Source organism: Hemicordylus capensis, chromosome 5 (genome assembly GCF_027244095.1).
Source record: "Hemicordylus capensis ecotype Gifberg chromosome 5, rHemCap1.1.pri, whole genome shotgun sequence".
NCBI classification, from domain to species: Eukaryota; Metazoa; Chordata; class Lepidosauria; order Squamata; family Cordylidae; genus Hemicordylus; species Hemicordylus capensis.
This window is the reverse complement of record NC_069661.1, coordinates 23,675,075-23,689,547: the sequence shown is the minus strand read 5'-3', so window position 1 is coordinate 23,689,547 and position 14,473 is coordinate 23,675,075. Positions and strand designations below refer to the sequence as shown.

The window sequence follows — 14,473 nt, the reverse complement described above, 5'->3', positions numbered from 1 at the left end:
AACTAGCCTTTCTGTAATTTAAAGCATTTCTGTGCAAAGAAGCACCTTTTGAAGTGGTAGCTCTTTTATATTTAGCAGAGGGAGAGTAATTACCCCATCTAAGCCCAGCAGGATGTTTTTCTAATGGCTGTTGCTGTTGTGTACCTTGTGTTGTTGTTTTTTTTTAGTGTACAAGTCCTTTTGGTTCAGGGATTCATTTTATTGCTTATGTTTATTCTATGTGAACAGCTTTGAGAATGTTTTTTGTTGAAAAGCGATGTAGTAGTAGTATTAGTAATAGTAGTAGTAAATGAACTTGTGTGCCTTTTCAAAACCCTGTTTTAGGTCCAACAGCTACAAAAGGGCTGAGCCTCATTAATGAGCAGCAAAGTCCCCCCACCCCCTCCACTTTCTCCAATGCTTTTTGGTAGTGAGACCGCAGATAGGAACATAGGAAGCTGCCATATACTGAGTCAGACCACTGGTCTATCTAGCTCAGTATTGTCTTCACAGACTGGCAGCGGCTTCTCCAAGGTTGCAGGCAGGAATCTCTCTCAGCACTATCTTGGAGATGCCGGGGAGGGAACTTAAGATGCTCTTCCTAGAGCAGCTCCACCCGCTAAGGGGAATATCTTGCAGTGTTTACACATCAAGTCTCCAAATGAAACCAGGGTAGACCCTGCTTAGCTAAAGGGACAAGTCATGCTTGCTACCACAAGACCAGCCAGATGTTGTTGGACTACAGCTCCCATCACCCCAAGCCACAATGGCCTCTGGAGTTGTAATTTAATAGCATCTGGCGACCCAAGTTTGAAAAACCCTGCTTTAAGGGGTGTGGAAATGGGTGAAAAGCATCCATTGCATAGGGATACTTCCCTCTTTCCCCACAGTGAGCTGCAGACTTGCAGTACAGTTCTGGAAAAGGAAAATCACCCATTGCACAAGAAGGACTTTCCCTCTATTCCAGTCACCTCTTCTGTGGCTACAAAATTCCCAAACCGTCACAGAAGCAGCAAATCAAAGACACAGCTGGGAACTTTGTTCATAGCAGAATGTATTTCACATCCCATAATCCCCACCACCATTTCATTTCAAAGGATCGACTCACTTAATCTCAGCCCCAGTTCAAACTACAAGGAAAGACATGTATCCTTCATCTGCAAGGTGTTTCTCCAGTAACTCTGGGCCACAGAGCCCAAAGCTCCTAGGGAACAGTGTCTTTACACATTCACAAACATATACACTCCCACCTAAAGAACGTTTGCATGTGCTCGGAAACTTTCACACATTTTTAGGAAACAAAACTTTTGGAAGCAAATGAAAATCAAAGAGCATACCCTTTGAATGGTTCACTTCGTATCTCTGCTGCGTTTGAAACGACTGAGGTTCAGAAGATGGAGGGATTATCTTAGAATCGGAAGTTGGAAGAGTTTCTCTAATGTGTTCCAGTGCTCTCATTTCTTGTTGGTCCCGATGCAATCCCTGTGCTTTTAGAGAATGTTCAGCTATTTCTCCCTGGTTTAAGACAAAAGGTTTTAATTGTGCTTCAGCTCCTGAGCGTACATCTTCCAGGTGGCTGGTCATTTTAGCAGGATGTTCTTGCAATAATACTTTTGCATGGTTTTGATTAGCATCACAGATTTCAGATACGGTACTAGATTCATTGAGCGTTAAGTTTCTAGCCCTGTGATTTTTGGGTGATATAACAGCACAATGTGAAACACTTTCTGCACAATCAGTTTTCTTCAAAAGAAGAGGAGGAGCAGCAACAGAGTTGAGGAAGATTTGAGAGGTAGAAACATTATGGACAAAAGTTTCTGCGTGTGAATTTGCACAGTGGGGCAGCCCATCAACCTCCGAGATGGAATCTTCAGTCAATGCTAGAAATTCGGAAGGGGTCTGGACCGTGGTCAGGTCAGCAGAAAGCAACGGTGACTGCAAAGAGCTGCCAATGCATTCTATGACCTCGGGAGAACGTGAAGGAGGAGATCTCACCAATGCAGGTTCACTTTCAACATTAGGTTTAATATCCAGGAGGCAAGAAGATGGCCGTACACAGGAAATGGATTGACTTTGAGGGACTGGCTTTGAAAACTTGTAGTGTGTTGAGAAGGATTTGGGAAGAAGCTTCCTTGAGGAATGTTTAAGAGAAGATCTGCTTTGTTCCTCTGTAAAGCCAGAATCATCACCATCATTCTTCCCAGACCGTATGCAATTGGTGAAGACATTCTTATTGGTTGAAGGCTCCCTCCCCTTCTCAAAGTCCTCTGTCAAGGATCTCGTGATTTTCTTACTTCGCGAACTTCCAAACCCTACAGAATGCCTCCCTCTGCTTTTCACATGCTCCTCCAAACTGAGCTTTTGCAATGTGTGGCTAGGCTGAGCACCATTGGAAATGCCCGCGTTTTGGCTTGGAGATTCGGCTTTCTGTTCACTCCCCTTCTTGTGGTGGAAGCTAATGGAAGGGGTGCGGAAGAGACTCCTGCGTTTGCCAGTGCTACCTGAGCTAGAGTTGGTGCTAGAGGGAGAAGAGCTGTGAACACCAATGGTACTATTAGACGTAGGCGATGACGGAAGGGAGTCGTGTCTTCGGCTAATACTTCTCCTGAATATTGGCAACCGGGACACAATGATGGAACGCCTTGATCCCGAGTCCCCCATCAGGACCAGTTGTGCCTGGCCAAGTTCAGCCAATAATAAAATCTGTATGGGTAAAGTACAGAAGATATGTATTATTATTACTTGCCTGAGACAATTGCATTGACACATTCAACAGTAAATTTCACACACAGGAAAAAGTACTTGCAGAATCAAACCCGAATACTATCAAGGATTCCTGCATCTTCTGGCACTACCAGATCCGCCTGTGTCTGCTGATCCTCCATGTATCAGGATAGCCTTACACCCATCCTGAATCACTGAGTTGAAACCAGAACCAGGCAACATTTTTTCTACTGCTTATACCAAGGGTTCCCAACCATCAGAGGTACTTTAAGAGTCCCAGATGGTACTCAGCAAGGGCTCAGCCATATGCTGGATTGAGCTCCCATGTCTCCTCCACAGTCCTCTGGTGCCCCCACATCTACTCCAGAGTCCTCTGTTAGGGATGTGCACAAACCATGGTTCAAGCACTTTTGGGAAACTAGGACAGGGAACTTTAAGAAAAAGGAAAGCAGTTCCTTACCTGCTATCCGTCACCCCATGCAGCTTCCTGCTGGGGCGGCAGGCATCTCAATAACCCCCTATGCTGAGCCATCACGCACATTTTATTTAAAATATTTCTATACCACCAAACACTTGTGTCTCTGGGCAGTTTACAATCAAAATAATTTAAAACATTTAATCAACTAACAATTAAAATCATTTAGAAGATTAAAAACATTTTGAACATTTTAAAAGCATGGTGTTGCTGACCACGCAAATGGCACCCGCACATGTGCAGACGCCATGTGTGTGATGGCACCGCGTGGGGGGTTACTGGGATCTGCGCCACGCCGGCAGGAAGCTGAATGGGGTAGCAGAGAGCAGGTAAGGACCTGCTCTCCTTTTTCTTAATGTTCCCCATCCCAGTTTCCCAAAAGTGCTCGGACTGCATTTCGTGCACATCCCTACTCTCTGTGCCCTTCTCTACCAACTTCCTCCTTGTCTCATCTTCCTCTTCTTTTGTTCAAAAGTGGTATGTAAATATTCATACAATTAGTAGCCTCTGGTTGCGGGAGCCTTTAATAACTCCCTTCTTACAAGCAGATAACAATATTGATTGTGGCTGTTTTCTGTTCTTTGGGTGGAAAGGTAGGCGGAGTGGCTGTCACCCTAACTGTAACGTTTAAGAGAGTGTATGTGCACACGCAAACACACACACACACACACACAAATTTCCAGGAGGGGGCCTGGGCTGAAGGCCTTCAGCAGAAGTAGTACACTTGTTTAAAAAAGGTCAGGAACCTCTGGATAAGGGAACCATTGTGCCCACTGACTGGATAAGGGAACTGTGGGCATTTCAAGCCAGAATACAAATATTGTGGAATAGGATACACCTTAGGATCCGCTGATCCCAGAGAGCCAAGCCACTGCTACTCCCATGTTGGGATTCACCTGGACACTGAACCAGAAGAGACCCATTAGAGGAGAAGGAGGAGCCCACCTCAGCCTGGATCCCTGATCACACCCTCCCCTCCCCCCCATGCACGCTATCCATTGGGGCTGATGCAGCCAGAGGTAATCACCCCCTCCCAGAGAGCTATGGATCCAGTGCCTCGCAACAGGGTTCCTGCCCCTTCCTCTGTCTCCCTGGGAGCAAAGGCAATACTGCCTGAGGGCAGGGCTCCAACTCCAAAAGGTGGAATCTTTGCCTGGCTGCTCAGAACTTCCCCTCCCAATGGGAGGAGTGCAGGCCAGTTAAGGTGAGTCTTCTAGAGTAGGGTTGCAGGAAGAGGTGGGGCTCTCACCAGTTATACAAGCCCTCAGTTACTACCAGCCTTCTGCTGGTTCAACAGCACCCACTGAAAGCTCTTGATTCCTGCCCAGCTGCCTCACCTGACCCAGGTTCGGAGTATCATACAGCTTCGAAGTTTGCTATAATCTCTTAGTTTGGGCAACGGGTTGTTCAGGGAATTCAACAACCTGTTCTTATTACCATCAGACTACAATCTTCCACAAGGCACACAAAACAAAAACAAAACAGGCATGCATATATGATAACTTAATGAACAATAGAGATAAATTCTTCTCACTTAACACTAGAACCAGGGGTCATCCCATGAAACTGATTGCCAGGAAATTTAGGACCAGAAAATGGAGGTACTTTTTCACACAGCGCATAATCCACTTGTGGAATTCTCTGCCAAAAGATATGGTACCAACAACCTGGATGGCTTTAAGAAGGGTTTGGATAACTTCATGGAGGAGAGGCCTATCAACAGCTACTAGTCAGAGGGCTACAGGGACACCTCCAGACTCACAGGCAGGATGCTGCTGAGTACCAGTTGCAGGGGAGTAACAGCAGGAGAGAGGGCATGCCCTCAACTCCTGCCTGTAGGCTTCCAGCAGCATCTGGTGGGCCACTGTGTGAAACAGGATGCTGGACTAGGTGGGCCCTGAGCTTCATCCAGCAGGGCTGTTCTTATGACCTCTCCTCCAGGTCTAAAATCCTCTCCAGCAAAATTTACCACCTCAACAAGCCTGCTCACAAAATAAGCAAGCCAAGCAACGCATTGCACAGTTCAGGGATGTGCCTCTGTGGCAGAGCAATCTGCTATATACATTTTGCACCCCTGCCCTTAAGAGAGACTCCTCAAATGGCAATAAATCTTAGCAAATAAGGCTGAATACTAATATAATCAACTCATGTAAACACCAGACTCTGAGGCCTCAATAACTGGGAATACAGAGACACACACACACACACACACACCCCACATCGGTTCTAACAAAAGCAATTTGTTTTACAAGTAATTTGTATCCACTTTTCACCCTCTCATTTCACCTTTGCTGGGCTCCTCGTCCGAAACACATTTCTAAGGAGTGAGAAATCATTGTATTCATCTTCATTTCAACCCTGTAAATGTTTCCCCCGGGCAACAGGACCTCCCTAGTATCTATTCACTGGAGCATATGTACTTTGGCTTTACCTGCTTTGATTGTGTAAACAAACCATAGGTGAAGAAAACTACAGAACTATTATCTCAGAATAAACACATACTGCCATTTTCAAACAAAGATTGCCCAGAAACCCAGCTGCGCTTTAAATCTGATAACCAAGCTCTATAAAGACTGGCTGGCACAACTTGCCATCTTCCAGGTCTAATCTAGTCCACTAATCATTTAAATACATTAAACTATCTGGCGTTGAGGCCTACCCCAAACTGCCAACACAGAGGGGTTATCAAGCATTTGGCAACCCACAACAAGCAGACAGTGGGCTGTGTTGGGTCATAAGCTGTGCAGGTCTCTTCTAATAAATAATATTCAGGCCAAGCTGCAGTAGTAGGCAAGAAGAAAATTGCCTCAGCAATCACACAAAAGCTCTGGATAACCATACCCAAGCTTCGGGGTCTGTTTATTTCCCAGAGAAGAAGAAATTAATTTTGTTTTAAGACTTTTCATATCCCAACTTCCCATCCTTATTTATCATTTTTATGGTGGCACATAGTGTTTCACAATTCTCATTTTAAATATCCCCATAAAAATCCTATGAGGTGGCTTGGGTTGACAAGCAACTACTTGCCATGGATCTAAATAGGGATTTGAACATGGGACTCCACTCCAATATCCACACACAACTCCTTACTTACCACATATTGCTCCCTCCCCCCAATTGTACATGTCCTACTTCTATGATAATCAAGTTTTCCTCTGCTTTTTTCATTTCTCAAATTTCATTTCGTTATTACTGAAACCTCTCTGTATAGCAACAGAGTTTCAAAAACAGATTACTTTTGCTGCATACAGCAAATACTTTGCATTTATTGATTGAATGATTGATGGAATTTCTATACCGCCTAAATCAGAAATCTCCAGGTGGCGTAGAAATTTAGATAGTCATTTCAAGCATTCAAAGTATGCCCATGGGCATCTGAACGAGGAAGCAAGAGGGGGCAGTCCCCCCCCCCGAAGCCAGCCCCACTGAATTCAAAGGGGCTCATCCCCAGATCAGTGAGTAGAGGATTCCAGCCTTCCTTCCACCCCACTGGAAAATGTCCTACGGACACCCATAGATTGCCTCATTAACCTTTACTGCTAAATTAGTATTCTCTTATATTGTAGTGAACAGCACTTGGGGCAACAAAACCTGGCCACAACTTGTGCATGTGCCCACCTGGGGAGGGAATGAGAGAGATGTGCCGCAAATGTGCAAGGCAAGGAGTTTCAGCAAGAGAGGCAGACGGTGTGTGGAGCCAGCAGTGAAACAGGAAGGAGAAGCTACTCTGAACAGGCCACCCAAGCACAGGAGGGAAAGGAAGCGCCACCACAATCTAACAAGATGCGAGGATGTGGAGAAGCAGGAGAGGAGCTGGAGTGGCCATAAAACTACCTTCCCTCCTGCTGAGGTCATTTCCTTCTCAGGAGTCGGTGCTGGTGTTCCTTACATAGGAACATAGGAAGCTGCCTTATACGGAGTCAGACCATAGGTTCATCTAGCTCAGTATTGTCTACACAGACAGACTGGCTTCTCCAAGGTTGCAGGCAGGAGTCTCTCTCAGCCCTATCTTGGAGATGCTGCCAGGGAGGGAACTTGGAGCCTAGATGCTCTTCCCTGAGGGGAATACCTTACAGTGCTCACACATCAAGTCTCCCATTCATATGCAACCAGGGTGGACCCTGCTTAGCTAAGGGAACAAGTCATGCTTGCTACTACAAGACCAGCTCTCCTCTCTCCTACTCAGGCGTTCTTGCACACACAGCAGATGGGGTAGTCAGCATGACGGGGATAAGGGGGGGGTGGAGGCGGGTAACACAAGAGGCAGGCCATGCAAGGGAGAGAATATGACAGCCGGGGGAGGAGGCCTTGGCCCCAAACTATCTATACATACTTGGTTAAAGGTCTACATGCTGTGTTCAATTCTCTGTGCATAGGGCTTCCTCCACACAGTTCAGGACAAAGAGCCCCCAACCACAAGCAGCGAGTTGTATGTATATACAGTTGTATGTACTACTACCATCACCACCACCCAGGGTTGACAGAGAGAGAGAGAGAGAGAGAGAGAGAGAGAGAGAGAGAGAGAGAGAGAGAGAGGTGAAAAAAAAACAGATTTATTAAATGTAAATCTTTTTAAAAATTGGATTTTAATTTTTTTTTAATCCATTAAAAAAGAACCTAGGCCAAAGATATCATCATGGATCACATACATACAGTCAACCCCTCCCCTCCCCCCGCCATCAAAGTGCAATGACAAACATGGTCAATAAATGAATAGAGGATTTGGGGGGATGGAGTATACCTGAGTGAGGAGGAGTTAAAAATTATTATAAATGCAAGAGATGTGGTGGGGGGAGAATAGGAAGTGAAAACAAAAGTGAACAGATTCATGCAATCCTGAGGAAACCTTTTGGAGCGTATCCTCTGTTGTAGAAGGAAAACACCTATCATGGCAACAGGCTGTAAAAGAGACTCCATTTGGGAATATTTTAACGAAGTATCTATGGGTAACACAAGCATGTGCTCCAGGTGGAAAAAGTGCAAGGCCTGGTTGCCCAAATGAAACAGTATTATGAGAAGTGTGTACCTATTACAGTGTGTACCTACCTTCTAAAAATGAAACCTACATCTATCTCTGAATATTTATTGTCTATTATTAGACAACAAGAATGTACTTTTACTTTTAAAAATGATGATTTTCCTGACTAATGATTTAAATAATTAACATCAAGTCTTTTTGTGAAGCGATTTAAATCGTAATTTAAATTAATTTGATTTAAATCAAATCCACCCTGCTGCCACCACCTACTACTGGAATATTTATTTGCCACTTTTCAACAAAAGTCATCAAAGCACTTTACAGAGAAAAATAAACAGTACATAAAATGGTTCCCTGTCCCAGAAGGGGACCTAAGGTAAGACACCAGCCACAGGAAGGATGCTATGCTAGGATGGATAGCGAGTGAAAGCTGCTCTCATCCTGTTAAATATAAGAGAGCCTCTTCTTTTAAAGCGCCTTTTTGATTAGTCAATGTAGACCAGGGCTGCTCAATTTCAGCCCTCCTGCAGATGTTGGCCTACAACTCCTATAACCCCAGGCTATTGGCCACTGTGGCTGGGGATCATGGGAGCTGCAGTCCAAAAACAGCTAGGAAGGCCTGAATTGAGCAGGCCCGATGTAGACATTCTGCTGAATGCACATAGCTCACTCTTCTCCATGCCTTCCCATGCCTGGATGTGTCCTGAGCATTTGGATGGGCGACAAGTGTGAGCACTGTAAGATATTCCCCTCTGAGGAAGGGGCCACTCTAGGAAAAACATATAAATGCTTGCATGCAGAAGGTTCCAAGTTCCCTCCCTGGCATCTCCAAGACAGGGGCTGAGAGAGACTCCTGCCTACAAGCTTGGTGAAGCCACTGCCAGTCTGTCTAGACAATACTGAGCAAGATGGACCAATGGTCTGACTTGGTATAAGGCAGCTTCCTATGCTCCTATAAAGCGCATGCATCAAGGGAAGGTAGGGAAGAGGGAAAGAGGTTAAAATTATTCTCCCCAGATTCTAGATTAGAGGTAAGGGTTGTGTGCACTGGAATTTGACAACTGAAATATCAATTGCAGGCCTGTGTTTATCCTCAAAATTAATGATGTGGTTCCATGGCTGAAATATAGTAGTGGCACTGGCTTGTCTAAGGTCACCTCAATGTACTCATGGCGAAGGTGAGCCTTAAACTAGGAACTTTGCAGTGCACACTCTTTATGACAAACCACAACATCTCTCTCTCTCTCTCTCTCTCTCTCTCTCTCTCTCTCTCTCTCTCTCTCTCTCACACACACACACACACACACACACACACACACACACACACACAGAGTGTCTCTAGTCGGAAAAATAATCCAAGAATGCTACTCTTCAGCACAATTCAGCATAAAGCTACAAAAGATATATTGAGTGCTGACTCCGCAGGTTTTAATTCAGCTTGTGCAAGACACAATGGGTTCCCTCTCGCGCTCTTTCCCCCCCTAGACATAATTATCTTTATGTATGCAGAACCAGAAGTCAGAATCGCAGTCCCAAGGGGGATGGAAACTGCAGCTCCAACTTTCAGGCGATGTCTCATCAGGACTTATGAGCATAATGTGACATGATATAATCTACGGAACGGTAACACTAGAAAGTCTGCTCCTCAGGGGGCTATATTCCAGCAGAGACCCCAATAAAATTAAGGTTGCCACTGCTAGCAAAGCAGTGTGCATGGGAGAAGGTTTTACTTTCGAACGAATTGTCCATATGTACAGACACAGATGTGCACAAATAATGGGGGATAAACACCATCTATCAGTAACACAGCTAAGGGAGGAGATGTAAGATGGAAAGCATGCTCTTCTGGTGAATTCCCTGCACATATGAAAAGAAATTCTGACTTATCCACTAGGCAAAGAGGCACCTTTCAAAGTGGTGATTCTCTTATATTTAGCGGGGGAGAGAAACCGGCAACCCCAGCACAGCATCCCTCCAGTGGCAGTTGCTGGTACCTCTTTTAAGAATGTGTGCCTTTTGGGGACAAGGGACCATATTATTATTATTATTATTATTATTATTATTATTATTATTATTATTATTATTTCTTGTTTACACAGTCAGACAGGTGTTATTGACTGGTTTGTTTTATCCAGACATCGAGTCCTTCCCAAGGACCTGGGATGGATGAATTTTATTGTTATAGATATCGTCGCAGAATATAGGCTGTTCCCAGTAAAGCTGCTTTTTGTAATTGGCTGGTGGTGATTTCTGTGACCCCTATGGTGTTGAGGTGCTATTATTATTATTATTACCACCACTTTTGAGAACTTTTGCTGAAAAGCAGTATATATGTTATAGTAGTAGTTTCTTAGGAGCCAAAATTACATATTCAGAAATATCACATGCTATAGCCATCTTAAGATTGCATCGTATCCCCACCCTAAGTAGTAGCTTAGGATCTGATCTTGATAAAGGGAGAGCAGTTGGGTTAGAAGCCCTAGACTCAGGCCCCAACACTAGACTGCAACCTGAACATGCCAGCCAGCAGAACCCAGAGGAGGGCCAATCCTTGCCCAAATGCCTCCCAGGCAAGAGCATCCTGGGGTGAACCCTCACCAGCTCCACTCCGGATGCTATCAGGCCTACCTCCCTTGCCAACATCGTTCCTCTAACCCCTTTCTGAGATGGCCTCACTTCTGCAGAGGATGCTGCAGCTGCCACAGCCAGAGCTTGCTTGGCATGGGCCAGTGCCAGAGACTGGTCCTGCTCCAGAGACACCACCCTCTGAGCCTGAGACCCTCAAAAATCTATCCCCTTGTATGCCAAGAAATCTATGCTCCCCTGAGCTGGAGTTGGTAACAGGCCAGCAGGGATGTGATGGAGTAGTGCCTCTATCTCAAAATGCCTACCTGTGTTAAGCCAGTCTGACAGGAAGAAGAGTCTGAATCTCATTCCCCCCTCCCCCCCGACATGCTAGATTTCCATGTGAAGGTAGCTTTTCCTAGGGAGAGCATTGCATCACATGATCTCCCACCTGTATTTTCAAGAGATACAGTCCCAGGTGAGTGGAACCACATGAAACACCCCCCCCCCCCGACACCTCTTAAAGGCACTGTTTGCCACAAATAACCGTTTCTGTAGCATAATATTGCATTTCTTTGAAATCCAGAAAGCACGGTCTCGTGTACGATATGTTACAAATACGTAGCTTGTGTGTCAAGGAGCATCTCTCTGACAAGATACTGATCTTTTCACATTTCAAGCAGAACACACCAGCCAAAAGGGAAGGGTGGGGGGAGAACCAAAAGACACTAGAAATGCAGTTCAATTGATTTTAAATCATTTTTTGTGACAGACAATATAGTCACACTTGGCAGGCCAGTGGTACTGTTAGATAAGAATTCAGTACATACCAGAAAGCTGTGCACATAGTGGGAAAATAAGCAGCATACCTGACAAAATAGGTATAGTTGAAGGATACACACTCAGGAGATAATGAAAGGTAAGGTTTAAGGTAGGGAGAACTCTTTCTTCTTCCTGATTTTCGTATTGACAATAGGCCATTTTCCCAGCAAAGTAATAGACAGGGAAGTTCCTTCTTACGTGGAGCTTTGTAGAGCCTTCAGTCTGGAAAATTAATCTTTATGTGACATACCTACTTCAGGTAACTGCTAATTAATTAATTAATACAGCACCATCAGCGTACATGGAGCTTCACAGAGGCTGAGACAGTCTAGCAGAGAGATTTCCAACCTTGGGGCCTCAGATGTTGTTGGACTACAACTCCCATCATATCCAGCCACAATGGCAAGCCACTGTGGCTGGGTATGATGGGAGTTGTAGTCCAACACCACCTTGGGACCCAAAGTTGAGAACCCCTGGGAGTAGCACATTTTCCCCCAAAGAGGGTTCCACACATCCCTATCAGTTCAAGAAGAAGCAGCCAGCCAAGCAAAATGTCAGCAGCAGCAGCATCTCTATGTGCAGCTTCTTCTCGGGCTGGGACTGGGCCCTTCTCCCCTCAGGGGCCAGGAGATTTGCCAATTGCTCTGTTAAAGAAGCAGCAGCAGCAGCCATCAAGATGAGACCCCCTCCATATGAACACCTTTTATTATTTTAATGATTTGCTGGTTTTTATTGATTTTATGTGCAGCAGTCTGGGAACTCTGTCAACTGAAAAACCAAGTAAGAATGCTTAAAGCCTGAGCCTTTTTGGAAGGGTAGTATAAAAACTGAATAAAATAAATGAATGAATGAATGAATGAACGAACAATTTTCTACATGCTGCCACAAACCTTACGGTGGGCGGGGGGAATGCAGCAGCATGGGAAAAAGCCAATGGTCAACAAGGCAAGTTACTCCAGATGAATGCTTTGCCACAGGGAGACATTTATTTTATTTTACATTTTATATCCTACTCTTCCTCCAAGGAGCCCAGAGCGGTGTACTACATACTTAAGTGTCTCTTCACAACAACATTTAATTTAACTTAAGCCAACATCCACGGAACAGACATTTCAGGTGCACCAGACCAAAGCGGTTTCAAATCTCAGCTTGGAATCTGTGTGCCAGCACAACAAAGAGACGTTATGCAACTTTGACAAATGCTCAGATCTTAGACTGTGGCAATTAAACCATTTCAGGGATCTAATTTCAGAACACCAGTTTCACGCAAAGAGCCTACCATTTGTGTGTCAACGCTTCACATCTATCACATGTGCTTTCCGTTGATCCTGCATTAAATGTCTGCAAATCCCGATCTACGTGCTTACTTCTAATAAGCAGACAATGTCAGGATTTACAAAGATCAAGAATGAGGAAAGCAATTTTGAAGCTTCAGATAAAAGGCAAAGGCTAGGAACAGGGGCTAATCTTTAAAAACCCCACTGGTGATGTTTGAAGATTGCCCGAGGTAGATTCTATTGAGGTTTCAGACTCACTGAAATCAAAACACAAAGTTGATTTCCGTTTTGTTTTTTTAATTTGAGAAGATTAAACTAATAAAAAATGAGCTTTCAAAAAGTGATCAAAAGCAAATAAGCATTTGATTATACCACTGTTTGATAAATTAAGTTCAGATTACACAGCAATGTTTTTGTGCTCAAGAGAGCCAGAAATGTAGGGACATTTGTGCATGTGAAATGGATAGGCCTTTAAGTTAACCAGACAGATGAGAACATTTCCCAACCTTTAAAGAGCAATTACACGGTACTTTTCACCTGCCTGTCTTTTATGGCATTATACAGCTGTCTCCCAAAGCTGCATGGAAATCGTGGGACTGCAGAAGGGGCAGGTTAAGGAAGGGGTTGAATATGCATTTGCTTCCCATCGCCTGGTAACATGTGGATACACTGGACAGTTTATTCTACACCAATTTATCTTCTCTGTGTTGCAAACCCTGAGAGGATGAGAGGCACAATAGAAAACTCTCTGCTCTCTCGTCGCAGGAAGTGAAGGCACAGGCATAACCAGATATGTCATCAGTTGCATTCCATCATCACCATATAAGCAGCCCTGACAGAATCGCTCTGCAAAATCCTTAAGCTTTTCTCACCAAGCCCGGGAAAATGACTTGGCTGTGCCCAAAGCAACTGCCTATTTAGTCTATTTCCTGCTGAAAAGAAATAGAGAAGAAGCAGGGGAGAGAAGTACTGGCTCTCTTGCTTCCAAGGCATGGAAAACAGATGCACACACTGGTAATGAGAGCTTAAGAAACCATTCCAAAGTAGCGTGTGAGTGTTTCTCTACTACACCAGGTTTTTCAGGCTTTATTAACAAGTGCACCCCTTCTATCTCAAAGCTTCAGCTGAGATATTCCATATATGCACCCAAGAATTCTGACCCCCAGAATTAAATCTTGCCAAAATTTATGGGAAATAAGATAAAAACTAAATGGATCTTAGGCAAAACACACACACACCCAAACCCCACAAAACCAGTTTCGGACTGGACTCAAACCGAACTGGACATGTTCCGTTTTGTGCCCCCCGAACATACCCCCGGCTCGGCTTCGAGCCGATTTGGGCTTCTAAGGGTTGTTAAAAATGGGCACTGGCTGGTGGGGGGAGGGGGAGATGGCAGAGACTCCCCCCACCATGGCTTAACAAAAAAAAATTCCCTGAATTACTTAAAAAAAATTTTAACTTAGAATCCCCCAACTGGCTCTGTGCCAGTTCATTCTCTCCCCTCCCTTCAGCCACAGTTCATTCTCCCCCCTTCCTTCAGCCCCAGTTCGTCCCCCCCTCCCTTCAGCCCCAGTTTGTTTTCCCCTGACGGCCGGCATGACCGCCACTTCCTCTCGCAAGCCACTTGCCTTCCTCTCACCCTCCCCTCAC

The 14,473-nt window shown here is 44.8% G+C and overlaps 1 protein-coding gene across 4 annotated transcripts in view; it reads right to left on the bottom strand.

Moving 5' to 3' along the window:
* CCSER1 (coiled-coil serine rich protein 1) overlaps positions 1–14,473 on the bottom strand; it is a 1,155,632-nt gene that overhangs the window by 970,977 nt on the left and 170,182 nt on the right. For all 4 annotated transcript variants that reach the window (XM_053252659.1, XM_053252661.1, XM_053252660.1 and 1 more), the window contains one exon: positions 1,317–2,682. In XM_053252659.1, coding sequence (XP_053108634.1) covers positions 1,317–2,640 — 1,324 coding nt within the window. In that variant the 5' untranslated portion in view covers positions 2,641–2,682. Of the gene's footprint in view, positions 1–1,316; positions 2,683–14,473 lie in introns of those variants that run through there.